The following is a 27,606-nucleotide window of genomic DNA, read 5'->3' as shown; positions in this document are numbered from 1 at the left end:
CCTCCTCCCAGGGCAGCTCCTGGTTTCCAATCTTGTGCTTCGTATTGGATTTCTGGTCAAGTAATAATAATGCACTGAATAATAATAACAAGGAGGAGGTTTCTCCGAAGGTGCCTTATGCTTATGCTTACGAGTACAGCATTGCATACTCGGCATCGTAGACAATCGTTCACTGCCGACAATGCGGCCTGATCGGGAAGTGAAATTGAGCACAGGTCACCCACCAACTCATTTCCACATGAGATGCCCTATTCCAAGCCCCCACTTCGACAATGGCACCCTGAAGGACGAGCGACGGATCCGGTTTCTGGTTCAGTAGTATGGGGGTTCCAGAACTGTGCGGTCTTTGCCGCTGTTTCGTTTCTACCCCTCTCCATCATGCCGCCATCGACATTATTTGGTCAATGATCGGGGCAGCCAAGATTCTTGACAGCTACACGGTTGGGTTTTGCTGATGTTTGGATCCGATGAGTGTTGGATTCAAGTCAAAAATTTCACGCCAGCTCGAAAAGAGGAGAGGCGTATCGGGGAATGATATCATTCGTACACGCTGTGCACTTCAGAGCCTCCTGTGGTGAAGGCGCTAATACCCTGAAATAAACTATTGTTGATCGACAGGCGGGGACACTGATAGCTGAGGCTGGATAGGAGCGCTATCAGCGATACTGATAGAAGCTGATTGTTGGCCAACACAGGTGCAGATTCGTTGTCTTCAGGGGACCCTGGGTGAGAAGGGCTGTGAAAGCTCCGAGACGCTGCTTTCACAATTTCCTCACAATCTGATCTTTTCGCGCTTGGCTGGTTATTATTGTCACCAGGTGTGCCCAGTATCTTAGGGGTCAGAGAAAGAGAAGGTCTTCAAGACAGCTGGGTCATTCCAGGCTAGACCACGACTCTCCCAGCTTTTTTCAATGTCTCGGCTAGGCGACAGGGGGGTTAATCACAGCTGCCTATTTCGACGGCAGTGCAGCGATAGAGCGCGCTAATCTAAGACACACGGCACGCACCTTCCCCTGACCGCCAAGCCACGAACACGAGAGTCAGAGTCTGGTAATCTGCAGTGCAGTGCAGTGGTAAATTAATAGACCCGAATCACACTCAAGAGGGCATCATGGACGGCTTCAACCTATGGCTCGCGGGCATTTCAGACTCTTGACTCTGTGCGGTAGAGTCTGTCAGGACAGTGGATGACTTCAGCGCCTGGTCGTTGATGGTTGGGGACTGGATTGTGTGTTCAGCAGCGCGCTTTCCGTCACTTCTGACTTTCTTCACTCCGCCTGTGCTGTGCAACGCTTGCAGTTGGAATTGGTACACGAGCACCACAATAGCTTCCCTCCAGGCCACTGATTGTCTGTTGGCAGACACAGACAATCACACCGGCCGTATTGATCATCACGCCGTACTTATCTGGGAATCCTGGCCTATTCCAAGCTCGTTGTCTCTTTCTTTCTTTCTTTCTTTCTTTCGTACATTTTCTTCACTTCCTGCAGAGCCAACACGTACTGCGCTGCACTGCACTCTACCAACCCGAACCAAGGAACACCAACGCGGTCTGCGATATCAACATTTTTCTCCGCTACTGCAAGTGCAGTCGCTGTGGGCCAGAGAATCCGGCACGACCGCTACGAGTACCGCTACTTACCGATTCCCAAGTGCACTGTTCGTTGATCCACTCGCAATCTCGAGTCTCATCCACGCAGATGATCCAGACTGCCCTCTTATCGGCTGGTGTCTTTCCAAATACCCTCGCCCTCCACCCCTTACCAGGCCCATACGAGTAATACCACGGCTCTCTTGTCTCTCCCTTATCCTGTTCAGGACACATATTTTTGCCGTGTGGCTAGTGTCTCCCCTTCGACACTATCAAACGCCTCCTTCGAGCCAGCTTTCCGTGAAGGGTCAGGGCAAACCAACCCCCCTCCCTCACTCTCCTGGCTCCGGCCTTGCGCCTGTGCGAATAGTCTCACCATCCGCGCTCGAGGACCACTCATTCCACCCTTGCAAAGGTCCCAGCTTGGCTGACTAGGAGCCGGAAAGTCAACCCAACTTTCGCCAGGTTCTATCCACGCGCTTGCCCTCATCGGTCTGATAGCAGGCCAGACACCCTCATCCTCTCCACCCTGCTTGCCTCACCTACTTCCCTCGATCTCCGTCTAGCTCGCACAATATACACCCTGGGGCGCCGCACATCTTTCACACTCGTTGTCCAACAATCGTTCAATTCGCTCAGGTGTCCGCCGTCAACGACATTCGCTCGCCCATCGACCGACTTGATCTTGTTGTCGAGGTAGATACATCCTCCAACTGATCATTCGTAAGGAACTCTTCGATCTCATAAATCGAGTCCTTGACTGATTGGAAACACGCTCAGGCCCGCCGACCGAGCAACTCTTGCATATATGAGTTGCCTCTGATATATATTTTATATATATATATCCTCACCCACAGTCACTCGCTCAACAGTATCGTGTCCGCGCTTGAAATCGTCGAGGGATTTCTAGGATCCAACGAGACATCTTGCTGTCTCGCCGACCAAAATCCTAATCAAGAAGCAAGAACAACACCGTTCCCATGGGTTTGGGAAGTTACTTCAAGGCGAAACAGCCTGCCCCTCCAGCAGCTGTGATCATGACAGAGAAGCCGGCGTCCTCGCCATCACCTCATAACAGCTTTAATATGGAGCTCCAACCGCCTCAATCGAGGTTTGGCTCGTCGAGAAACTCGATATCGAATCGATCAACACAGAGTTCGACTTTCCTCGATGATATCAAGCATGAGGTCATGGTAAACTACCTCTACCAACAGCAATGTTCACATCTCTGGGTCAGCGATGGCAGTGGAGAGATCGAAGGTGTTCTGCTCAGGAAGTCCAAGAACACTTACATGGCGTGCCCGCCACAATTGGGCAACTCTGCTTTTGCATCTTCTTGTGCTGCTCTTAATGTCCAAGTGAGGAAGTTCCCCGAATCCCGAAACGATCGCTAACCAAAGCAGTGTGCAATGACTGTCAACTCGAGAGTCATCAAAACTTTCCTGCAATGGTCCCCAGATGCGGTTGACGTCCCTTTACTTAATGGTCTCCGCATCCAAATTCTTCCTACGATTGAGGATCTTCCCCGGGCGAGAAAGCATCAGTTCGCTGCCTTCGTTGCATCAGAAGCCCTTCTAGTAGTTTGGGATGACGATGCGTTGCATCTCGTTCAACGTGCGAAATCGATCGAGTCGGAATTGATGGAGCTTGTCTGGAAGAATGGCCCCTCGGAAGGCGACGATGGAGAAAAGAAGGATCCCAACATCGCCATCTATGAGATTGATGAGGAAAGCGGCGAGATTGTCCCAGAGAAGCGTCCACTGCACTTGCAAAACACCGTCTTGGTCGCCCTGACCTTGATCTTGGTCATTACGTTCTTGGGAGCCGGTGCCAGGCAACTTGCCATCGAAGTCGAAGTTGACGGCAGCTACATTCGCCTTGCCCTTCTCGCCTTGACACCTGTGCAGGTCTTCTTCACTCTCTTCTTCTCCCAGGTCATCATGGGATGTTTGGCTCAGCTGTTCGGTCCCGTCCGACAGATGACCATCAACTCCAAGTTCTACTCCGCTCGTGCTCCTCCTCGGATTCAGTCCGCTACCCTTCCCCACATCACCATCCAGTGCCCAGTATACAAGGAGGGCTTGAGCTCTGTCATTGCGCCAACCGTCAAGTCCATCAAGCAAGCCATCTCCACTTACGAACTTCAAGGTGGATCTGCCAACATGTTCATCAACGATGATGGTCTTCAAATTATTGATGAGGAGGAACGTCGCGCCAGAATCGAATTTTATGCGGATCACAGCATCGGATGGACTGCCAGACCAAAGCATGGAGACAACTTCACCAGACGAGGAAAATGTACGTTCACCCTCTTATCTTTGATGTTACTCAGCTGACAATTACACAGTCAAGAAAGTAAGCGATTTCCCCCAATTAAATGGCCAGCTTAGTCTGGTGATCCACAAAATGTGGTTTGGCCCAGTGGTCCCACATTCCTCAGCCTCAGATCTGATTCACCCTATGGCCTTGAGCCATCACCCTCCACCATTCTTAAAAGTTTGAGCTGAATACTGACGATCTTTACCAATTTAGGCTTCGAACATGAACTTTGGCCTGCATATTTCGTGCATGGTTGAGGAGAAGCTCGCCTTAATTCAACGACCTGTCGACTGGACCCAAGCTGATGAGGCTCAAGCCTACGAACGATGCTTGAAGGAGGCTCTTGAGGACAATGGACGTGCCTGGGCCGATGGAAATATCCGTGTTGGAGATTATATCTTGCTGAGTACGTTGTTCGAATTTCCCCAGATTTGGCAAAGTTAACAATATATAGTTGACTCCGATACCCGAGTCCCTCAAGACTGTCTCTTGGATGCTTGCTCTGAAATGGAACAATCCCCTGAAGTCGGAATCATGCAATTTTCATCCGGTGTCATGCAAGTTGTCAACACCTACTTCGAGAACGGTATCACTTTCTTCACCAACCTCATTTACACTGCTATTCGATACACCGTTGCCAACGGTGATGTCGCTCCATTCGTCGGCCACAACGCTATTCTCCGCTGGTCAGCTATCCAACAGGTTTCTTACGAAGACGAGGACGGATATGAAAAGTTCTGGTCTGAATCTCACGTGTCTGAAGATTTCGATATGTCTCTGCGTCTTCAGTGCAACGGCTACACTATTCGGTTAGCTGCTTGGGCTGGTGAGGGATTCAAGGAGGGCGTGTCTTTGACCGTTTACGATGAATTGGCTCGTTGGGAGAAATATGCCTATGGTTGCAACGAGCTTCTGTTCCACCCTATCCGCAAGTGGATCTACAAGGGTCCATTTACCCCTCTGTTCCGCACTTTCTTGTTCTCCAACATCCGATTCACCTCCAAGATCACCATCATCTCTTACATCGGAACCTACTACGCTATCGGAGCCGCTTGGATCATGACAACTGTCAACTACTTCGCAATCGGATGGTTCAACGGTTACCTGGACAAATACTACGTCGACTCCTGGAAAGTTTGGTTCTCTATCATCATCGTCTTCAACGGCCTCGGGAACATTGCTCTTGCAGTCATGCGTTACCGTATTGGCGAACGCAGTCTCCTGTTTGCTCTTTTCGAGAACTTCAAGTGGACTATCATGCTCGCCATCTTCTTGGGTGGTCTGTCCCTCCACGTTTCACAAGCACTCCTCGCACACATGTTCGAGATCGACATGACATGGGGTGCCACCGCAAAGGAAGCCGAGTTCTCCAACTTCTTCATCGAAGTTCCAAAGGTCTTGAAGAAGTTCAAGTTCTCAATGGCCTTCTCTATTCTCGGCATTGCGGGTATGATCGTCCTCGCTGTCGGCAAATCATTCGTCCCATATGACTGGATGATTACCGATTTCGTTGCCATTCTACCAATGGCCACTATTACTGCATCTCATCTACTACTACCTCTGGCGCTCAACCCTGCGCTCATGACGTTCTCATGGTAGATATTTCCTTTTGTTCTTTGCAGTGGGCGTTAAGGTGGCATGTAGATTGGTTGGAAGAGATGCGAACACATAGTTGCTTTTGTCGATGCACTTTTTTTTTTTTTCAGAAGCGGAGTAAATGAAACGTTTATAGAATGGCATTCCCTGGTTTGGGTTGTATATGAGGGCACCAAATGGGTTTTCCCACCCTTTTTCACTATTGGTAGTGTTGTATGTATGGGAGTGGCATGGGATGGGTGGATGGATGGGTGGAATACCTAGGTATGGATTGGATGATATGGGGCTAGGTATATGAGGGTTCAGAAGGGAGACAGACAAGATGGGAGAGATAATTGGCTGGATGGCTGGTTGATGATGATCGTTCGTTTGTTCGTTCCTTTGATGGCCTAAGCTACATTTAATTGTTAATGCAAATGAAAGAAAGAAAGAAGAAAAATACAAAGCATCTTTGCATACGCAACTATCGTTTAAGCAGATCGCTAGTGAATTTATGAATTGAGTTTCGTGTTTAAACGGGTATCACAGACTGGGCTTCCTTTACTGGATGTAGGAGATTAGGATTAGGGTCCAGATTATTCGATCACTGACCGACCGTTTGGGAATGGACTGGACTGGACTGGACTTTTGATATTTCAACATGATGCAAACTATCCCCTCCTCTCCTCTCTTCTCCTTCGAAGAGACACCAACCACTATCTCGTCCTGAATTGAATTGAATTGAATTGAATTGAATTGAGATCTCGACCAAGCATTCAGATAGCAAGCGAGGAAGTAAGCGATAAGGTAGGCAGGCGAGGCAGGAAGGCTATCTAATCGATAGAAGTAATTCAGCTCCGTCAGCGAGACTGAGACTGAGACATTTGCCATTTTTCCTTTTTCCTTTCCTTCAGAGTGTCCGTCCCTTTGTTTGCTTTTCCCCTGATCGCCGCCCGCGCCCGCGTTTTTTTGAGTTCGATAGTCTGTCTGATTTGAGATGGGTGGGGTGAGGAGGGGGAGGGGGTGAGGATCTGTTTGTGAAGTGTGACTCGAGGGAGGAGGGAGGGAGGGAGGGAGGCTCGGGGATGGGGGATGGGGGATGGGGAATGGGGGATGGGGGATGGATTGGGGGATGGGGGATGGATTGGGGGATGGATTGGGGGAGATGTGAAGTGAGACGGTTAGATGGTGTGTGTGTGTGTGCTGTGAGGGAAGGTATGGGGTAAGGGGAAGGTGGGGGGTATGGTTGTGATGTGCGGTGAGTACCTATGAGTAGGGTATGGAGAGGGGAAAGACAAGGAAATACAGAGGAGAAGAGGCCTCCTGTATTAAGGGCCGCTTTTGCTATGCTAACTTGAGATAGGTAGCAGGGTAGGTAGGTATCTTAGGTAAGTCCTTAAAGTAGAAGTCCACGTGACAAGAACAGCAGCGGAGCAGGGCACTTCACAACAGCAGCCTCTCCACGGTGGACAAGTCAGCGAATAGTTTATGTGCTGAACATACTGTATATTGTTATCACTTGTTAGTGGACATCTATGAATATAACACAACTCGTATTGGAGACGAGATGTGTGCGGCTTTTGAAAACTACTGCCCTTCCAGTAGCAGCAGGACCATGGCAGAAATAGCCTCTTAATACTTTGATATTCACATGATACGGTCGAACCACGGATCGTTCTTTAACTCCCTGGCCGTCGCCCGATCCTCCGGGAGCCAGCAAAGCATCCTCTTCATGAACTTGAAGAAACGATCCGCTTCCTCCTCCGGGATACACGCGGGCATCTCGCTCCTCCAACTCCGCGTACAAGGTATCAAATCTTGACGTACAAATGTACCTAAATGTCGAGATTAGTAGCAGTTAAGACAGGAGACAATATCTCAATTCGACGCACCATTATCATCAAAAAAAGGACCACCATAAAATTCTGCAGCATTGTTGCACAATCTACCTTCAGGGTTTAGCGCTTCAGGACTCCATCGCCAGTGCCGCATATCTCTCTCGCGCTGGATTAGTACAGCTGGTACGGGGCCGAGTAGTGCGATCATATCTGCTAGGTGTTGTACTGCAGAGTAAGAGTGCGGGTTTACTTGCTGGAATAAACTCTGCCCCTGGAGAAGATCCCAAACCTACAATAGATACAAAATAAGCAAAGTTAGGTTGGAAACCGAGGAGTGCTCACCATAACACCGAAATTCCATATATCAGCGCTATACGACCATCCAGTACCCAGCAAAACTTCTGGGGAGTGACAATCGTTAGGTTGTATCGGGTGGACAAGCGGTCCAGGCCGATCACCCCGCTATGCAAGACCAAAGTCTGTGATCTTTGGATACATCTTCTTCAAAGCGTCGTCGCCGTTGATGTGCCCAAAGTCGTTATGGCATCGGTACACTGTCTGATTACCAATCCGCTTCCGGGCCATAGGATGCATGGCCTGTCCTTGGACAAAGGCTTCAATAGTCGACTGATCCTCGAATGTCACCAGGATATTGTCCAATTTTAGATCTAAACGAAGCAACTTAGTACGAGATCCACAGAGGGAAAGCTTTGAGTGCTGATAATGAAATACCTGTGTGAATGACGTGGCGTTCTGAATGTAAGTAATCCAGGCCTTCTAGCAGGATTTGGAGATAGGTCTTGAGCAAAGGCAATGATGGACGAGTAACCCTGTCCTCGCCAGCGAGTCGTCTCCTGAGTAACCAGAGTGGTTCTCGCATCGGCTCGAAAACTAGAGAGAGATGTGTAGATCCCGTAGGTGAATCGAGGCCGAAGCTCTCGATGGCTGTGGCAATGATGGCACGTCCACGGTGTTTGGAGTTGGCAGAGATATGGATGGACATATCCAACTCATGTCTTATATCCTCTTCCTTCGCCGAATTGCAAGCGCAAATTTTGATGACAACATACTTGTTTGGTTCTAACCAACCTCCTCTAGAAATAGCATGTTAGAGCACGATAAAATATCGCTCTGAATATGAACGGATCCAGAAGCAAAGGGACAGGAAGGAGAGAATGTCAACTCACCTCCGGATGTCACGTGCAAGCCAGACAGTTGACGATGAGCCCCAGCCGATCTTAGCTTTCAGTTCGTACCTGAAGTTCAACACGTCGCCAGGATTCGCAGGGTAGAAGAATTCGGGCCTGTAGCCGGGGACGTTCTCTTCATTAACGGGAAGACCGATCGGGAGCAATTCGGGCAGAGGAGACGACTGCGTCCCGAGGCGCCGGCGACCTCGACCGCCGAAAATGGACGGTAGGTTGGCAGGCGCGTGGACATACGTGGCGCGAAGGGATTGAGAAGCAGTACGATTAGTGGCCAGCTTTAGAATGTAAGAAGGGACTGTAGTGTTGAATGCTCGAAGGCAGACCATAGTTCGTCCCAATAGATGCAATAATTGTGGTTTCACAAGGCCGTCATGAGGCGAATAGGTTTATCCAACGAGCCTTGGCGTACTTGCTATGCAGCCTGGACGCCATTCTTCCTTGTGGTGATTGATTAGGAAGGAATAGATGATTAGGGTATTCAAGATTAATCATTGATTTTGTTTTACTTCCTGCTTGAGAATGTCCTTCCCTCGGTAGTTAGGTAGCTGGAATGGATACTCGCTGTACGGGTGAGGTGTTTCGTGCTGGATGTGCCTCACATGTCTAGGTAGTGGAGTTTGACTCACGCATGCGCTGCACCTCGATTCTCGGTGTGCGACAATCACTCACTGCAAACATCCTCGGCTGAAAAACACCAAAGAAAAAAAAATGTATACGAGGATAAGAGCGTGGAAGCGATCGAGCCAGTGAAGTGTTGAGGAGCTAGGTGTTGTGACGAGACGAGGATGTGTTGGTTCTATGTGCCTCAGCTGTGCTACGTGCATGCATAGATTGTGCAGTGGGCAGTGTGCAGTGCTGCAGTGATGCACGATGCAGCTAATACGAAGCAGATTGATAAATTTACCTAGGCAGTCGAAACATGCACGTTTACGCGAGGTGGGAATAGCTTCATTTGTTGATAAGGATGGATAAGAGAATTGAAGTGGCTGGAAGGGGGGTATGGAAGATGAGACGGATAACACGGTAGATTTGCGTGTCTATTGATTTATTGCATTGGATTGGAGGGCTAGATGGAAAATAGCTGCGTGTTGGTATGTGAGACGTTCGCATACGGTATGCTGTCATACAGAAGACAAGGAAGGAAGGCATCTAGATTCGAGAAGAAAACTGACGGCTTTGAGGGCTGATTGATTGAGTGATTGATTGGGGGAGAGTGTGGGAGGAGAGCACCGGTGAGCTGGGAATGGTGGCATTTTCTTGCACGTTATGTGGTAGAATCGATAGCGTCATGCTGTGGTAATGTGATGCAAGTAAAATCATGAAGAGATAGGTAGATTGTAGATGGGCCGGACCGATAAGGATGGATTGTGAGGTTCTACAGAAGGAAGAATGCTGCCAGCGAATTTGATGGCAGGCAAGAGGAATGAAGTGGGGGTTTCGCCACAGAGGCAGAAGATTGATTGAGGGTATGGAGGTATGACTTCAGGCTGAGGATGAAGATAGTGCGATGATGCAGGTATGACTGCATTATGGAAAATTGAAAGATTCTAGAACAGTGGTACGGTGGGTAGTGTGATTGAAAGTGTGAAAATGTGAACATCGTGAGATCCATAAGGGACCATGGATGCCAAGACGTGGTGTTGATGGGCTGTGACCTTCCTAAGCAGTGAGCGCATTGTGGGTACGTAGGAGGTTTCCAGTGACGAAATCCTTCTTTACAGTCGAGGAGATCGTCTGCAAAATCCTACAATGTAGAAGCTAGAAACAAGGCTGTCTTCTTTAGTCGAGCACACTTCCCCGACGTCAAGCACTTTAGCACAGAATTGGGTGGATTCTGGCCACAGATCTAAATGTGAGGATTCCGTGCTACGTAGCATCGTTCAGGTGTGTACAAGGCCGTTATTTTACAGGTAACGAACGGTGTGGTTTCTAGTTTTGGTGCATCGATGAACTGGAAATAGCATACTGGTGCGATGCGATTTAGATGGTTCAAGACTAAGTGGAGTAGAGTTGAGCTTATTTCTTTGGAGTCTCTTTGGTGGATGTTTAGACGCGGTTGTGGAGTTTGTTGGGCTACTTCAAAAGTAGTTTGATGGAGGAGTAAGTAGGACGACAAATCCTAGTTAGGACGGCTTCATCGTTGACACAGAATATGAATATGAAGCGAGAACCTCCCTTATCATGAAGAAATGAAATCAGAAAGTAAATAAAGCACGGACAAGAGAAGAACCCGAACTGAAATCTCCAAAATGATGATCCTCATCATCATCTATGCCAACAGAGCAAAATGCAGCTATCTCAACGCCTTCCTTTCATACCAATTTCAAAGAGCACTACAGTACCATCCAATGATACCCATTCATGCAAGACGACCAGAGCAAAATAGGACCAGTTCGTATTCCTTTTGGGCGTTGCAGTTCGATGGCCCGTTCACTGGCTCGTCGTTGGCTGCTGATCGTTATCATGGCCCGCCCCTCCCTCCGGACTCCAGTCTCCAAGCCCAAAGCCCACCAGCGCAAACCAAGGCCTGAACCCAGAGTGCGGAATGGCTATCAGCGGTTCCGCTGTGGTGCTACAGTACTGTATTATTACAGGGTGTTTAGGCATACCCATCATGTATCCACAGCGGCAGTGAGCCTGTAGATCTCTCGTGTAGCGCATTTCCAGGGGTCTTGATGCTGAGCAAGCGCTCCGTCCCCTCCCTGTGCCAAGTCTGGGCAGAACCCCCGAAAATAATATGGGCCGGACTGATAGCGCGGCAATGGATCTTGGTACGAAAACACCCCAACCACGTCTCTTGTCTCGCAGTGCGCCGTTCGGGAACTTTCGTTTCGTCAGAAGGCAATTTCTGCTGTGTGTCTTTCAATTGTTTCTACTGCGTTTTGTACCTGCTTTCTTGACTGAAGTCTGTCGCTACATACATTGGTACACCTTCAGTACACTCGCTCTAACCCGAGATATCTCGACCAGTCGCTCGTTTCCCACCGATCCATTTCGCCGGTTTTCTCGACAATTGGAGGCAGAGAAGGATTGAAAAGCCGAAAGTATGAGGACTCAATCGTGGAGAGCTTTGGCCGTGGCGGCTGTGGGGTTGTTTGCTGGAGTTGAAGCGCAGACTGGGAGCTTGCAGGATTTGGGATCACTGCTGGCAGATCAGAAGAATTTGACGACTTTCTACTCGTTAATAAAAGTATGTTCCTGAGTAGCAGAACGTTGGAGGACTTAAGAGAGTAAATGCTAAGTGAGATGTAGAAATATCCAGATATTCTGCTCAAACTACCCTCCCAATCCGGTGTCACGGCAAGTTCCCATCTTCAAAAGTCAATTGTAACAGAACCAGGACAGTAACAGTTTGCAGATCCTCGCGCCGAACAACGATGCTTTCGACAAGATCCCATACACCCAACTCAATTCTGCTTTCCAGAATAACGACCAGGATACGATCGTCAATGTTCTCAGTTACCATATCCTACAAGGGCAGAAGATGGCAGCTCAATTGGTCCCGGGCACACCTGTTTTCCTACCCACGCTGCTCAGCGATGCGAAGTGGAGTAATGTTACAGGAGGTCAATACGTGGAGAATGTAAAGCAGGCTGGAGATGTGGTGGTATTTGTCAGTGGACAGGGAAGCAGAGCTACGCTCACACAAGCCGTATGTCCCAACACAGGTCAAGAAATGAAAGGACATGGCTAACTCAAGCAGGACCTCCCCTTCTCTGGCGGCGTCGTCCAAGTGATCGACTCCCTCCTCATACCACCCACAAACTTAACAATGACAACTACGGCTTTCAACCTTACATCCTATCAAGGTGCTCTGTACGCCAGCGAGCAAATCAAAAACTTCACAGACACACCAAACTACACTCTCTTTGCGCCCAATAACGCAGCTTTCCAAGCGCTCGGCTCAGCCATCTCTTCCATGTCAGTGGAAGACCTCAGCTCAGTCATGAACTTCCACGTCCTCCCCAACCAAGTCACATTCTCCACCTCCCTCAAAAACGGCACAACATGGACCACTAAGCAAGGCGGTAACATCACCATCCGCCACTCCGGCAACAACGTCTTCGTCGACAGCTCCCAACTGCTCAACCCCGACATCCTCCTCGCCAACGGCGTCCTCCACGTACTCGACAACGTGCTCAACCCTGAAGGTCCCGGCGCAATGCCGAACCCTGACCTCCCTACTCAAGTTCCTGCGTTCGCGTCAGCGAGCTCGGTCACGAATCTGCCGTTCACGACTGCGATTCCGTGTACGGAGTCTTGTCCGGTGAGCAGCACGAGTGGGAGCGGGAGCGGGAGCGAGACGGCGACTGCGAGAGCTACGACGACAGCGGGGAGCGGCAATCCGTTTACGACGAGTAGTAGTTCTGCGTTGGGGGTTGCGATGGCGAGGGAGACGGGGATGGTGGGTGTGGGGAAGGCGGGGTTGATGGCTGCGCTTGGAGGGGCGGTGATGATGCTTTAAATTTGAGTAAATTTGATCATGAAAGGTGTTTCTCTTTGTGGTATATTTTATTGTGGATGGTCATGATTTGAGGTTCTTGTTCGAGTTGGAGCGGGGAAGAAAGAAAAAGCCGGTCGGGTTGCTTTTTTTGGGGCTATGCGCGACTTTGGAGTTGGTAAATACCTTTTATGCTATGTCCTCTTTACTTTGGTTGGACTTCCTAAAGGATTTGGGGAGAATGGGGAAAGGGCATATATAGATTGGTACCATGAAAGAGCTTAGTTGGGAGAGGCGATCGGGGAATTTCAATAAATAACCGATCTATCGATCGTCTTAATGTAATGCTTGGAACTTCAAGTCTATCTTGGCTGCTTCTCCTGGTACTGCTTTGTTGTTGGGTGCTTCGGATATATTGGAAAGGCTAGTAGTCCTCGAAGAATTGCTGGGGAATAGGAGGACGCTGCTCGCTTCGCTTGCCTTTGTTTACCTAGGTAGGTACATGCCTGCCCTGTCGATCGCTTCGCGAGGTCATCGTAGCCGAGATATCTATTTGGTGCAAAAAGCAGCACTCGTCGAAGTCTGAAATATTCGAGAGTGAAGTCGAGCAGGCCCATTCTTCACCTGGCTCTGCTTTTTGTGAACCAATCTCCTTGCTTGCTTATTAGTTCGGTCATTTGTCTCGTAGCATTTGGGACCCTGTTCTATCCAGAAACAAGATTATTGCCCATGACTTGTTCGGGGCGAAAGCTGAGCCAAGGGGATTTCGCGTTCTGTGATTGAGTCAAGCCAAGCATTTTCGCTCATTCATACCTCGAGGCGGCACGGTGTCCGTCTGCTTCTCGGGACGGTAGAACCATGTCCTTGTTTACAAGCATTGATATGCAAGTACAAATGTGGCCGAGTTTAAATCCGTCTGATCCAAGATGTCGTTTACCCCTGCCTTTGTATCTGTAACCGTCATCCTATGGCAGGTTTCTTTTTCCGTTTGCTTGATGTCCTCTATCCTCGTTAGCTCAACATGACTTTGGACGTATATTTGCCTTCTCCTACTCAATTCATGAAATTTATTCGTTGAAGACCGATTTTCTGTAATCCGTCTTGTGCAATCTCGGACTAGTTAAGCATGTTCCTATGGCTGCAGTCAAAGCCCCCGGCACATTCCAAACCTGAACGTCAGAGATACGGGGGATATGTACGGACTGAGACCAGCCAACGACTTATCAACATCGCAGAACCTGGCTTGGCCAAGACCAGGTCAACGTCATCAACACTTCATCAGAGCTATTTCTTTGGCTATACGCTGGATTGAACATGGATCATCATCTTTGAAGCCTGGCCCTCGCTCTTCGTAACTTGTCCGTTGGCTCATCATCGGTATTTTGGTCCAAAATCAGGAGGCGGCAGTTCGACTTCATCGTAGGGACAGCTACAAGGTACAGTATTCCCTTTCGTGAGAAACAGAAATCGTAACAACGGCTTCTCTCTTCACGGGTGGTCTGTTGCTTAATTTTATTCAAGACCGTGTGGCATCACCATAAACTCCTTGCACTTTTAAGCTTATGTCCGATCGTGGCTTGGCCCTGCTTGACATTGTCTTTTGGACCGTTGACTTTATTCTGATTCAGTGATTAACTTTACAAGCCGACCACCTTGACAACTACATTTCTCTGATCATCAGACGTCGTTGATGTTACTGGGGCTCGTTTGGCATCGGACTCGCTTCCTCCTTCGTACTCGTAGCATTCGGACTCGCGCCACTAGGCATCCCCGTTTCACCACCTAGTGGCTATGCAATGTTTCGAGATGCTGGAAAATGAAATCAGAAAAGGGGAAAGAGGTAATCACCTCTTTCTTCATTGGCTATGCTTATGTTATTGAGTGCCGGAACGGTAGATGTGTATCCCGCGAGAAGAAATGCTCCGGGAGATCAAATGTGGATCCTGGTGATGTTGTGCAGGCACTCCTTGTGAAGAGTCATGATATGATTGAGTGAAAGCTAAAATACCCCTCTGGACTACACCAGAATTACGAGATACTCAACCAGATGACTCGGATGATGCAGTGATAGGGTACGAGCAGCGCAGGTCTGCAGTTATTACACCCGCTGATTATAGCACTCAGGAAGATGGCAAGAATATGGAGCACAAAGGGGATGATTGTCAGGGTATATAAGTACACTGGATCCGCCAACACTTCCAGTTCTTCGCCATCTGATCATTCAGAGGTAACTGACACTAATAAACAATTGAACTATCTACCTGTTCTCAAGCCCACGACGTCCAACATGAAGCTCACTCTCCTTTCCACTGGCTTGGCATACAGTATGGTCTCCGCAATGCCTCATTATGAGAGACAGTATCCTACAGAGACTCCTACAGAGGGAGATTGGATTCCTGGAGGCCCTAATGACTGTGAGTACTTTGCCAGTTCCAACTCCAGGCCTGTATAACTGACCTTCACAGTCCGCGGACCTTGCCCTATGATGAACACTCTCGCAAACCACGGCTTCATTCCCCGAAATGGAGATAATCTGACAAGGGATAATGTCGTTCGCGGCTTGACGACTGCTCTCAACTTCGACCCTGTAGTTGCAAACATCATGTGGGAGCAGGCGATCTTCATCAACCCTGAGCCGAACGCTACATTCTTCACACTCGATCAGCTGAATGTCCATAATGTCTTGGAGCACGATGCCAGTATTGGGTAAGAATTATCTCAGTCATACCCATATGTCTGAGGAATATAGTGCTAACACGATGCGCAGTCGTTCAGATGCATTCTTTGGCAACAACCACGTCTTCAACCAAACAGTCTTCGACACCACGACAGCCTTCTGGACCAAGAAAACTCTAGATGCCAACCAGATCGCCATGGGGAAAGTTTTCCGCTAGGTAGTATCTAAGTCTACGAACCCCGAGTACAGGTTCACCTCCACAGTTGAGAACTTCTCACTTGGTGAAATCGCTGCTCCTATTTTGATCTTCGGAGATATCGCAGCAGGTACATGTGACCGCGCGCAGATCGTCTCTTTCTTCGGTAAGTTGATCAAGTATACCTGCCATTTACATAGACAGGGGTTTTGCTAATCATCCTTTCCAATAGAGAATGAACGTCTTCCAACCGAGCTTGGCTTCGTCAAGCAAGCCTCGCCGATTACGCTTGACCAGGTCATGGCTATTTCGAAGTTGATCGCTGATGCTGCAAACCTCATCACTCCTTCTGAAAATACTACCAAGGCTACTCATAGCCGTCGTGAAGCACTCAAGATTCGCGATCTTCACATTGGGTCTGGATTGACTTTGTGATTGAATACAGTCAGCACGATTCAGTGTCATGTAGGCCTTGTGGCAACTGGACACAGTACGCACAGCTGGGCTGGTGATATTGAAGGACAGGTGACTTGGCGATAAGGATTGTTGTGAACGTGTGTATTATTGATGAGTACATGATTAGATTTGCTTTCATGTGCGAAATTTGTGTAGCATTTTGAGTATGGAGTATGGTTTGTTGTCAAGCGAGGGGTAAATTCTGCCACGCTCGCTTAAGATGAGGGGTATTGTTGACCCTGGTACCTACCTACTGCAATACAAGTTCTCCCCAAACTATTGCTCCGTTAAACTTGACTTCTGGGGGACACTTGTATGTTGGATCTACATTTCTTCCCTTCTCGGGTTTTAGTCGCGATGTTACAGAGAAGTGTTACAGCTAAGACCCCGACTAAGTTCAATGATGGTATCTCCGGTGGCAGGAGAGCGAAGTTCACGTTAGTGCATATGGTTCTATGGAGAATTCCTTTCTGAGCGATCAATATTATTGAATCAGTAATCCATGTTGCCATGACATTGTGACCTCACAAACAGGTGGCCGTCGCCGACTCATCAAAGCACATCTAATAAACTGGACGCTTGAACGCATCTAATGTGTAAGTCCAGCTGTCGATAGAAGCCTGATCATACTGACATTCCATGGAATTATTACCAGACCAATATGGAAGAAGAGGCCATGAGCACAGATTCTGCATCTCGCCAGTATAAGAGCCAGAGGTAACAGTCGCATTGAGGGTAGTTGGCTCCACGCCGTTCTCGCCCCAGTCGATCATGGTAGCCATGTTGACTTGAGGGTAAGGACCTGGCTGTAGTGTGTTGGTCGAGCAGTGAGCTGCTCCTGGGACGAGGAAGAGACGGTACCAGTCGTTCAGAGATTCGACACTCTCATTGTAGCTCAGGCCGGGGTTCATGATGGTGCGGACAGAGTCGTATTAATGGATTGATGATGCGGCTGGGACGCTGTCATCGTTCTCACCCTGGTAGTGGATGATCTTTCCTCCCGAGGATTGGAAAGAAGTCAGGCCAGGAAAGATGGTTTGGAGGGTGTTGGCGCATCGGATCATGGCTATGTTCATCCATTCGATGAGGGTGTCATACATTACATTATCGAGGGAGGATAAATTGTCAATGTCGACTAGTTGGACCAACTTGGTAACAAACTCTCCTCCAGTGGACTTGATATCCAACTCGAATGAGTCGGTAGTCGAGTTTTAAGTCGTACTAGCATCTTCGAACGAAGAGGCGAATTGCCAAGGCAAGTACGCTTGCTTGCCCTCAGAGTCGAAGAGACCTTCCAGAACCTGTTGAGCAACAGCAACACCTTCAGCAGTGACGGTACCGTTCTGGGCTGGGGTGATTATTGATGTGGTGGAGTTATCGGCTTGCCTCTTACGTTGGCCGAAAGCAAATCCAAGAGAGCTGGAGCTAGATGCTGCACAGTAGTAGGGCTCGCTGATAGTAGAGTTGAGATTGAAGTTGAGTTTGCAGAGATCCGTGCGTGACACAACACCGTCGGCTCTTCCATCAGAGCATCACAAGCTGTGATTGTGAGGTTGACAATCTTGCTCATCTCGCACGGTGGTGGGTAGTAACCAAGTGTCTGCTCAATAACGTTTGAAGTCAAATGGTTCTGTGCCCCTCTGTATCAGTATCGTGGTCCACTCTTGAAAATCCTGGACACGGCAGACAGTGAGAGACGACTTACAATTTGCTGCTGAGCATAGCGAAAAGCAGGAGCTCCTACAATGACACCATCGTACTCCTCACCCCAGCGTTGAACTTGACTCCATCCCTCTCTTCCACCATCAGAACATCCCTCGTAGTAGGTGTAGACCTTGGTGTCAGAAGCAATACCGTATAATGATCGAGTGAGGGCTTTGCCAATAATGGTCATCTCCCCCAAAGCCTTGTATCCAAACACTGCCGAGTTACTAAGCATGATGCCTTTTTGAATGACTTTGAAAATAGGATGGGACCTGAGACTTACTGTGCATGTTGTCATAAATGAGTGACTCATTGCCTGCTAAAGCATTGGCATCTTAATTTCCATCGTAACCTGCATTTGTAGCACCAGTAGCAGCACCGTATGCTAAGCCTCCTGCGAAGTAGTACTCAGCGCATATCCACCACCACCACTGACATAGAAGCGGTTTGCAAAAGTGTCGGGACTAGGTAACGTGTACCCAAGAACAATGGTACCACTCTTTCCTAATGAAAATAGCTGACAGTGATGTTACAATAGTCGTAAGCAGTGCTGTCGGCTGTCGAGCCCATACCCATAGAAAGAGTGCCATTGTAGATTGCATTCGCTGTGACAGAAGATGGGATAAGATCGATGCCTCTCAAAGTTCCATTGGTAGGAAGAGCCGCTTGAAGGTTCGAAACTGTGCAAAGGGTTGCAAGAATTGAGTTCGAAGCACTGGCTCCTGCTACAAGAGCGGCTGTGGCAGATGCCCGCAAAGATTGACGCATCTTTTTGATAAAAAAAAAGAAAGGCAGATGAAATGCTAGGAGAAGGAAATTTAAAGTGCTGGAACAGAAAAACCACAGTGTATAAACAGCTGAGCCTGATGAGAGACTGTTTCTGCCAGATTCAAAGCATTATAAACAAGTTGTTTGAGTCTCCAATCTCAGTCCCGAAATGCTTCACAACAAACGAGAGATCCTCCTCACCCATTTACTCGTAGACGAAGACATTCACTTAAATTGTTTGCAACCGATGATTCTTTCTCGGTCCCGAGAAGTGATCGGTCTCCATCGCTCAAAAACTAGCCACATTGCATTGTCACCATTTCGTGGCGCGAGTATGTATGCTACACAGATTGGTCACCCAGATATTCCCAGCATTCGACTGTCTTTTTGCCTAAGCGAACAAGATAGTTTGCATATTTGGGATATGCAAGATTGCAAAAACAAGCTTCGGGAAATCCTTCATCCGATGGGCCTCTGGAAAACGCGTATGCGATTGCGAGGGATGATGGGTTCGTGACGAATTGCCATGATGAAGGTCCACCAGATCCTGACTCTTAGGTCGACGCTTGGTAGGCTGGCTACGCAATCGGATCTCTCAAGATTTTCCAATACCTGGGACGATCCACACAATGAAGATTTCTACAAGCAACGAATGATTGCCATAAATCCACCACGGCGTCATCGAACTGATTCGTATTGGAAGCTAGAGCACCTCCATAGGTAGCAATGAAAAGGCAAGAGGACCAGGACAACCAATTCGTTGCAACAGACTTGAGTACCTAGATACTGATGCTTTGCACGAAGATCGAATGAGAGGGGATTCCTCACGACATGAGCCTTGCCTCGAGCATTCCCGATCAATTCCAGAAGCAAAGATTATCCAAAGACTGGAAACCTGACAATACTTTTAGCCAAGTCCTCTTGAGAAACTCTAACCCACTTAGGCTGCATTCAGGGGTAAAGTCAATCGCCTCAATATTCTTATCTGAAGCAAATAGCAACTCACCTCACAGCAAATTTGACATAAAAGAAGTGTTTAAATCGTGTGAAATAGTATTTTTCGTATGTTACTTTAACAACAGAAAAAGGAGTGTTCTGGGATTTGAGGTTGAGAGAAGTACTCCGTACTCCGTAGGCTGATGCACCTTGCCGTACCTGGATCCAACATCATTGGTGGGCGGGTCCTCGAAGATCTTCCCCGGAGAGCTGATCGTGGCTCCAGATATCGAATCCAACTTCCTTTTTGTGCTCTCAATTCTGTGACCAGTCTTTTCTCTTCCGACCTGCATACGACGTTCTTTACCGCTATCCGTCGAACAGTTTCGGCCTCACCTTCGAATGATTTCTGCGATGTAAAGGAGCTATCTGGAGCTCATCGATACCTATCAATTTGCGCTTGTTCCAAACCAAAACCTCAATCACAATGAATCGGCAGGCAGAAGCAGGGCAAAGCCGCGAGGGTCTCCTCCGAGCCTACGATGTGGAGAGTATCCCGATGCGAAAATCTCTTGAGGATGCATATCGTTCAGACAGCGACTCTGACATCGACGCGACGGAGTACCTCGACAGAGATCCCTCCCACGAACCAACTTCCAAGTCTGCCACCCCTTCCTATGCGCGGGGCATGCAATTCTCCAACTTGAAACGAACATTCGCACGCCGTTCAAAATGCTTGTTGATCGTCCTTGCGGTACTGGTGGTATTCTGGTCCATAATTGCCGGAGGGGGGTTCTTCCTGTACAAGAAGAAGCCAGCGGATGGTCAATCGCCGCCATGGTATCCAACACCACCTGGAGGGACAGTTTCACAGTGGGCCGAGAGTTACAAGAAAGCGGAGGCGTTGGTTGCAAAAATGACTCTGCCAGAGAAGGTCAACATTACAACTGGAACGGGTTGGAGCATGGGACTTGCGGTTGGAAATACTGGCCCAGCAATCAACGTTGGGTTTCCAGGTCTGGCGCTACAAGATGGTCCGTTGGGTTTGAGATTTGCAGATAACGCGACAGCATTCCCTGCGGGTATCACTGTTGGAGCGACCTGGAACAAAGAGCTGATGTATCAGCGTGGAAAGGCACATGGAAAGGAAGCGCGCTTGAAGGGAATCAATATCCTTCTGGGACCCTGCGTTGGACCTCTCGGAAGAATGCCAGCTGGTGGAAGAAACTGGGAAGGATTTGGTGCGGATCCAGTTCTACAAGGCATTGCTGCAGCGCAAACGATCAAGGGAATTCAAGAAGAGGGTGTGATTGCCACGATCAAGCACTTTATTGGCAACGAACAGGAGCACTTCCGTCAGTCGTGGGAGTGGGGCCTACCAAATGCCATGTCTTCAAACATCGATGACCGAACTCTTCACGAAATGTACGGATGGCCATTCGCAGATGCCGTCAAGGCTGGCGTTGCCAGTGTTATGTGCAGTTACCAAATGCTCAACAACTCGTATTCTTGCGGAAACTCGAAGCTAATGAACGGCATTCTGAAAGATGAGTTGGGATTCCAAGGTTTTGTGCAAAGCGACTGGCTGGCACAAAGAAGTGGTGTTGCAAGTGCTCTCGCTGGTTTGGATATGTCGATGCCTGGTGATGGTCTACGATGGGCTGCTGGAAACTCCTTATGGGGTCACGAGCTAAGCAAAGCTGTTCTGAATGGCTCTCTTCCTGTTTCACGCCTGAATGATATGGTTACTAGAGTTGTAGCCTCGTGGTATCAAATGGGCCAGGATGACAAAGCCAAATTCGACGGTGAAGGGCCCAATTTTTCGTCTTGGACCAACGAGGAGATTGGAGTCATTAATCCAGGCAGTCCAGATGACAAGGACAAGAAGGTTGTGAACAAGTTCATCAATGTTCAGGGTAGTGGCGATGATGCCCACTCCATCATAGCTCGTAACGTCGCAACTGAAGGCACGGTGTTGGTCAAGAATACCGACAAGATGCTGCCCCTTAGCAAAGATGGCTGGTCGGATGAGGGTCATGAAATGAACATGCGCATAGGAATCTTTGGTGAAGACTCTGGCTCTGGAAAAGGTCCAAATGCGTGTGTTGACCGTGGATGTAACCAGGGGACTCTTGGGTCTGGTTGGGGATCCGGGGCTGTTGAATTTCCATATCTCGTATCTCCTGCCGCAGCATTGAAAGAGACATTCAACAAGGATCGAGTATATGTAACCGACTTCCCCACGAACACTCCACCATTCAAATCATCACCGGAGATATTGAAGGATCAGGATGTGTGCATCGTCTTTGCAAATGCCGATTCCGGTGAAGGTTATATGGCTAACGATGGCATCAATGGAGATCGCAACGACCTTTTCCTGCAGAAAGGCGGTGATGCGCTCATCCGATCCGTGGCGGACGGTTGCGGTGATGGCAAGGGCAGCACAATCGTTGTCATTCACTCAGTGGGTCCTGTTATTGTGGACAAATGGATTGACCATCCAAGTATCAAAGCTGTCATCATGGCCAATCTTCCAGGACAAGAAAGCGGTAACGCTATTGCAGACATCTTGACAGGTGTCGTCAATCCCAGTGGAAAGCTACCTTACACCGTTGGAAAGTCCCTCGAGGATTACGGACCAGGTGCGAAGATTCTTTACGTTCCGAATGGCGTTGTCCCGCAACAGAACTTTGACGAAGGCCTCTACATTGATTACCGCCATTTCGACAAGTTCGGCGTTGCTCCAACATTCCCCTTTGGATTTGGCCTCTCGTATACAACATTCCAATACTCAAATCTCCTGGTCACTAAAGTCCGCGAAAAGTCTATTCTGCCATCGCCGCGCCCAGATGGAATTGAGCCCCCGAAGTTTGACGATAAGATCCCAGATCCAAAAGAAGCTTTGTTCCCAACCGGATTCCGCAAGCTCTCGAAATTCGTCTATCCATATATCACCAAGCTGTCCGAGATCAAGACAGGCAAATATCCATATCCTGTGGGATACGACGTCACGCAAACGCCATCCCAAGCAGGTGGAGATGAAGGTGGCAACCCTGATCTGTGGAACACATACGCCAATGTGTCAGTCGACATCACCAATTCGGGCGAAGTAGCAGGCAAAGAAGTTGTGCAACTTTACATCAGCTTCGACGATGTCCTATTCGGCGTGGGTGCCAAAGTCGACTTCCCTATCAAAGTCCTGAGAGGCTTCGAGAAAGTCTTGCTGAAACCAGCCGAGACGCAGACAGTACATTTCAACTTGACTCGACGAGATATGAGTTACTGGGACGTGGGACGACAGAACTGGGTAATGCCGACCGAAGGCACCATCACCATTCGGATCGGTGCTAGCTCGGGAGATTTGAGACTTACTGGATTTTATTAGCGCATTTGAGCGGTTTTGAATGGGACTTGGAGTTGACATCCGGCGTGTATGGTGATCGGCGGCGTTGCATGGATGTTGTTGAGGACCTTGTACAATAAAGAAGGCTAGAATGGCCATTGGCCAATTGAATTAATATCTACGAGTTGAAAACAAGGAAGTGCCCCGTCTGACTTCTCCGTGAATGCTGTAGAGAAACAGCAATTGTTAAATTTCTTTGGCGACTCGGACAATCACAGCAAACTTGCAGGCTGTTACAATCCCAACCACCACCTGCAAAAGCCACCGACACTTGGACCCTGTACCACAAGTATAAAAGCATCTAATTTCTCCTCCATCGTCTCCTTCCCTTTCTCTATTCAAAACATCAACACTATACAAAACATACAACCACATCCCAGCCTTAAAACACATCTTAACTCAACTCAACATCCAAACTATCCAAACTACACCAATCCATACATAAAATCAAAAACCAAGATCCAGAAAGTCAAGTAACAAGGCCCCGAATTCATCAGTACGTCCCCTACATGCAATGCTGCAAGTGCAACCACGACACCATGGTTCTCAGTCGTCCTGATGACTGCGATGGATGTGGTCATAGGCAGTGTGATCTTTGTGGGCAGTATAGCCGGTGGGAGAGAATTTCGGATTGGGTTGGTCGCTAGGGGGTTGACAGGGAGTGTGTAAGATAGGGTGGATTGAGAGTGGCATGGCTTTTTGAGAGTGGTGGAATGGGATCGAAGGGATGCATGGCCCATTGACGTTGGAATTGGTATACATATGGAGATGCAAGATGATATGATGGGAGGGAGTATTGTGGAGTCGTTGATGTTGGGGTAGATGTATGATGGGATTGGGGGAAAACTTTGATGTTCGGCTATTTTGGGGGAGGACATATACATGCCACTTAGAGGAGTCATATAGAACGCAAGCAATCTTCTTTTATAAAACCATTCGATTCGAACGAACCTTGACTGTTTCTATGAACGCGAGGAGCTTCAAATTCATGTTAACTCTCTGAAATCTGCGGATATAATTAAGTGTTTGAAGCATCTCCACTTTTCGGCACATAAATACTGGATCAAGTTCTTTGGCCTCAGTTATCTCTGCACATTTGTTCTCTTGATATCACTTTGATTTCAGATTAAAGAAAGAATAGATCCTATGCATAATTGGAAGTCTATCATCAGTTGAATACAACATGTTAGTGGAAATGGTTGAGGACATATTATGTTGCTGCTATAGCTTCAACACTGTGATACTCCAGCAACCAGATGCGTGCGATTACTGCAATCATGAGTAGTCGAGGATTAGCGATCAGTGGCTTAACATAGATTGGAAGAGAAATTGACCAAAGGGTCTCAGGTCAAGATGACCAATCAATAGGTGGAGTCGGAGCGGAGGGGTGACAAGGCGGGTTTGCTCGGCATGAATGACACAGGGAAGGCTTGATAGAACCAGAGACTCAGAGATATACAACTGTTAGTTAAGCTGCTGTTCCCCTTGAATTTTTTCTGGTCTCTCCAGTTTAGCAGTGAATGCAGTAATGGTTGTTGGCACTGCTTCATTCAGCATGAGATGCGGCAGAGTGAAGGCTGGCTCTGTTATTTATATCTGTCTATCTCCCTTCCAAATTGTTCTTTCTTCCTATAAATTCCTTTCATATCGCTTTCAACCCCGCCCAGAAGCCTAAATCGCAGAAACCTTCAAGTCGCTCATCGATCCCCACACTTTCAAACCCTCTTGCCTGAGCATCCAAACTCAAGTGCATAGCCCGGTTTAGATAAATCACAGACATGACCATTGTGTGGTATAAAGACCTCGAGTGCTGCAAATGCAGAACCACAACTGTAGGAACCATACACGGACAGGTGCCAACCCAGTGCAAGGGCACCAAATGGCAAACAAAGCAAGGCTCAACGACCGGTAAGAAGGAGTCTGTTTCGTGTAGCCACCAGGCTTGCTCGAGTTATACTGTTAGTAGCAATCCGGCAATTTACTGAAGGGGTTGCAAACATGAGACCGGTGGGTGAAGTTAAATAGCACGGACAGGATGATCATGTTTTGGTTGATTTTTGGCTTCGTCCTAGAGGTTTTGATGTGGACCTTATCACCATCAAGTGGCTCATCGGAATTCAGGCGAAAATGATACTTCACGTCGAAACAGGCCACGTATTTTATGACTGTGCTTTGAATCAGTGTTGTGTTATTCAAAGTAGGCCAAAAGTGACTGGAAGCAACCGAAATCACTGGATCATGACTGTTCAGGTATCGTACGGCGTTCAAATAGTTATATATTGCTCCGTATATCTCGTAACCTTGGCCCTTGTTTGTTTAACCTATCCTTTCAGAACACATTACTGCACCCCTGGTCTCAAATAGTACATAGCAACACAACTGTCAACCTCATTGCAAAGTCAAAGTCATCTTCAACTATGCCACGCCTCATCTGGGCCAAGAAACTGGGATGTTCACAATGCAACAAGCCCACATTCCCCTACAAACTCTTCGAAACCTGCCGATACTGTCAGCATGTTCCCTGTGGTGATTGCAAGGTTACCGAGGTGCCTCTGAATACCGTGGAGGTGGTCGAGAAGATTGAGAGAAAGCAGAACCGAGATGATGAGGACCCGGACGAGGAACATCATTTGACTTGGATGACCAACTTACAGCGCCTGCATGGATCGCAGGAGAGTCTGGTGTTGAAGAAGCAGAAGAAGACTTTTCAGTGGTGAAGCAGTCGTCGGAGGACTGGTTTGAAGCTGTTTGGCACTTTGGATAGATGTCTGCAGGACATTATGGAAGAACTTGACAAGCATTAACCTCAAAAACGTTGCTGGGACATGCTACTCTTCCGATGTCAAACTCGCCTTGTCATGTTGATTAGCTGACAACAATGGAGCTCCTTGGGATCTTGGATCACCCGAGTGGTGCACAGTCAGCAAGAAGTACTCCGCGGGCTTTCAGACTTGATTGCGAATTCGTCATGAATCTCATACATACGTCGACTCTCATGATTCAACAATGCAAGCATGGCTGTGAAGTAGAGCGATCAAAAGCATCTTCCCTCTTGCAAATCGAGGGAAAATCTATCTCGACATGTGTTTCCGATATGGCCCAAATCTTACAGTACAACCGACCTACCATAGTTGTCAATAATCTTTATTATGAGGGTTACTTATTTAGAAGGGGCATGGTTATCAGGACGTGTATTTAGTAGACCCGGTGATGTCAAGTGAGAGCAGAAAGAGGTGCTGAAAAAGCAGTGATTGAAATTGATCCTAAATTTTTGAAAAGGAATCGCAAAATAGTAATGTGCATTTCCATATTCTTCGGTTTCTCAAAAGGAAGAGCGAAACTAGCGAAATCGTTCGGGACATCCCACGTTTACTTGGAGTCTGTTCAATCAATTCTCCATAAATACTTCTTCAGGAAGCACAGTATTCCTTCTCAAGTTAGTATTAGTGTTCTTGGAGAGTGTTGATATTGGGGAGCGGACTTGTACTCACATGCAATCACCTCACAGTCTAGCTCTCTCGCCTCTGATCATCTTGCGGTCTGCAGAGGGACAGTTGACATCTGTAAACTCGTCTTTGCTTCCATCATAGTCGCATTCTCCAAGAGGATTGCTCGCCTCGGAGTTATCAAGGCACTGTGTCTCCCGCGTTAATTATGTGTATTGATGGAAGACGGGAAAAGTTGGCTGATACATACCGATCCATAGTCACAGTCTAGTGATGGAGCATTGGTGCCTCTCAGTTTGCAGACTCCTACAAGAGGGTCGTCCGTTTTGGCGCAATCCCCAGTCTGTTTGACGGGGTTGATCCATTGTGCACCTGTGCCCGGGCCGAGACAAAGATCCAAACCATACCCTACACTAGTCGCTCTTCCATTGCAACCATAAAGGTTCAAGTCGTTAAAGACAAGGCCTGAGGACAGTGTTAGTGTTGAAAGTTGCGCAAGCATGGAGGTACAGCACTTACCTTGCGCTGCGGGCAAGGGCAAGGCTAGGAATTTGGCTGAACCGAAAATGGTATTTGGAATATAGCAGCAATCTCCTTCTGCAATATCGGTACAGGTGAGGATTACGTTGTTGTTATTGCAATCTCCTTGTCCTACCACGGTAGCGCCGTAAAGTTTTATGGTAACAGCATGAACCTTCGCAGCTAGAGCAAAAAGAAATAGAGGAAGGAGGACAGTCATTGTATCTGGTGCTGTGATACAGAGTAGAAAGATTGGAATGAAGATGTAATGAGGTCCGGATTGTGAGTTATTGGGACAGCTCTTGCCCTCTCTATATAACAAAGATAGAGGCAGTTCGTATGCTCTACGCGTCACGCTCATATTATTCTCAACAAGCTACGGCACACTTAACCTTCACTGTTTGTGCCTCATACATTGTTCTGGGGAAGATCAACAAGGCTTTGCAAAGCTGTCTCGTGAATATATAATTCCAAACGAATGAGATGTCTCTCTGGAAGCACGTTGTGAAGCGTGGCCATATATGAAGTG

General features: G+C 48.1%; 11 protein-coding genes across 12 annotated transcripts; 5 read left to right on the top strand and 6 right to left on the bottom strand.

The window, feature by feature from the left end:
* Positions 1–1,017: 1,017 nt before the first annotated feature.
* ONS95_002666 (uncharacterized protein) lies at positions 1,018–5,964 on the top strand. The gene is made up of 5 exons (XM_058495935.1): positions 1,018–2,949; positions 2,995–3,889; positions 3,939–3,946; positions 4,124–4,316; positions 4,365–5,964. Exons 1-5 carry the CDS (start codon positions 2,572–2,574, stop codon positions 5,507–5,509), a joined length of 2,619 nt encoding a protein of 872 aa, XP_058354664.1. The 5' UTR covers positions 1,018–2,571; the 3' UTR covers positions 5,510–5,964.
* A 1,168-nt stretch (positions 5,965–7,132) lies between these two features.
* Positions 7,133–7,668, bottom strand: ONS95_002665 (uncharacterized protein; the record flags this gene model as incomplete). Its single annotated transcript, XM_058495934.1, has 3 exons — positions 7,133–7,320; positions 7,378–7,612; positions 7,666–7,668. 3 exons carry the CDS (start codon positions 7,666–7,668, stop codon positions 7,133–7,135), a joined length of 426 nt encoding a protein of 141 aa, XP_058354663.1.
* Positions 7,669–7,785: 117 nt separating this feature from the next.
* ONS95_002664 (uncharacterized protein) lies at positions 7,786–8,857 on the bottom strand (the record flags this gene model as incomplete). Its single annotated transcript, XM_058495933.1, has 3 exons — positions 7,786–7,991; positions 8,056–8,417; positions 8,511–8,857. 3 exons carry the CDS (start codon positions 8,855–8,857, stop codon positions 7,786–7,788), a joined length of 915 nt encoding a protein of 304 aa, XP_058354662.1.
* A 2,283-nt stretch (positions 8,858–11,140) lies between these two features.
* ONS95_002663 (uncharacterized protein) lies at positions 11,141–13,374 on the top strand. Of its 2 annotated transcripts, XM_058495931.1 has the most exons (4): positions 11,141–11,721; positions 11,784–11,831; positions 11,890–12,183; positions 12,235–13,374. In XM_058495931.1, exons 1-4 carry the CDS (start codon positions 11,578–11,580, stop codon positions 12,994–12,996), a joined length of 1,248 nt encoding a protein of 415 aa, XP_058354660.1. In that variant the 5' UTR covers positions 11,141–11,577; the 3' UTR covers positions 12,997–13,374. The 2 variants fall into 2 exon arrangements, with proteins under 2 accessions (XP_058354660.1, XP_058354661.1); XM_058495932.1 differs by having other exon boundaries at positions 11,304–11,721; positions 11,784–12,183.
* Positions 13,375–15,259: 1,885 nt separating this feature from the next.
* On the top strand, positions 15,260–16,280 carry ONS95_002662 (uncharacterized protein; the record flags this gene model as incomplete). The annotated part of the gene is made up of 5 exons (XM_058495930.1): positions 15,260–15,386; positions 15,438–15,678; positions 15,740–15,854; positions 15,879–16,011; positions 16,078–16,280. 5 exons carry the CDS (start codon positions 15,260–15,262, stop codon positions 16,278–16,280), a joined length of 819 nt encoding a protein of 272 aa, XP_058354659.1.
* Positions 16,281–16,864: 584 nt separating this feature from the next.
* On the bottom strand, positions 16,865–17,212 carry ONS95_002661 (uncharacterized protein; the record flags this gene model as incomplete). The annotated part of the gene is made up of 1 exon (XM_058495929.1): positions 16,865–17,212. One exon carries the CDS (start codon positions 17,210–17,212, stop codon positions 16,865–16,867), a length of 348 nt encoding a protein of 115 aa, XP_058354658.1.
* A 446-nt stretch (positions 17,213–17,658) lies between these two features.
* Positions 17,659–18,295, bottom strand: ONS95_002660 (uncharacterized protein; the record flags this gene model as incomplete). Its single annotated transcript, XM_058495928.1, has 3 exons — positions 17,659–17,931; positions 18,007–18,221; positions 18,289–18,295. 3 exons carry the CDS (start codon positions 18,293–18,295, stop codon positions 17,659–17,661), a joined length of 495 nt encoding a protein of 164 aa, XP_058354657.1.
* A 214-nt stretch (positions 18,296–18,509) lies between these two features.
* On the bottom strand, positions 18,510–18,773 carry ONS95_002659 (uncharacterized protein; the record flags this gene model as incomplete). Its single annotated transcript, XM_058495927.1, has 1 exon — positions 18,510–18,773. One exon carries the CDS (start codon positions 18,771–18,773, stop codon positions 18,510–18,512), a length of 264 nt encoding a protein of 87 aa, XP_058354656.1.
* A 1,423-nt stretch (positions 18,774–20,196) lies between these two features.
* On the top strand, positions 20,197–23,094 carry ONS95_002658 (uncharacterized protein; the record flags this gene model as incomplete). The annotated part of the gene is made up of 1 exon (XM_058495926.1): positions 20,197–23,094. The coding sequence occupies one exon, from the start codon at positions 20,197–20,199 to the stop codon at positions 23,092–23,094; it is 2,898 nt and encodes a 965-aa protein (XP_058354655.1).
* Positions 23,095–25,529: 2,435 nt separating this feature from the next.
* On the top strand, positions 25,530–25,829 carry ONS95_002657 (uncharacterized protein; the record flags this gene model as incomplete). Its single annotated transcript, XM_058495925.1, has 1 exon — positions 25,530–25,829. The coding sequence occupies one exon, from the start codon at positions 25,530–25,532 to the stop codon at positions 25,827–25,829; it is 300 nt and encodes a 99-aa protein (XP_058354654.1).
* Positions 25,830–26,614: 785 nt separating this feature from the next.
* Positions 26,615–27,297, bottom strand: ONS95_002656 (uncharacterized protein; the record flags this gene model as incomplete). The annotated part of the gene is made up of 3 exons (XM_058495924.1): positions 26,615–26,746; positions 26,809–27,023; positions 27,078–27,297. 3 exons carry the CDS (start codon positions 27,295–27,297, stop codon positions 26,615–26,617), a joined length of 567 nt encoding a protein of 188 aa, XP_058354653.1.
* Positions 27,298–27,606: the final 309 nt, after the last annotated feature.

The sequence above is a fragment of the Cadophora gregata genome (assembly GCF_030347475.1).
Source record: "Cadophora gregata isolate MNR1 chromosome Unknown scaffold_11, whole genome shotgun sequence".
Taxonomy (NCBI): Eukaryota; Fungi; Ascomycota; class Leotiomycetes; order Helotiales; family Ploettnerulaceae; genus Cadophora; species Cadophora gregata.
The sequence above is the reverse complement of the archived record's forward strand: the minus strand, read 5'-3'. Positions and strand labels throughout refer to the sequence as shown.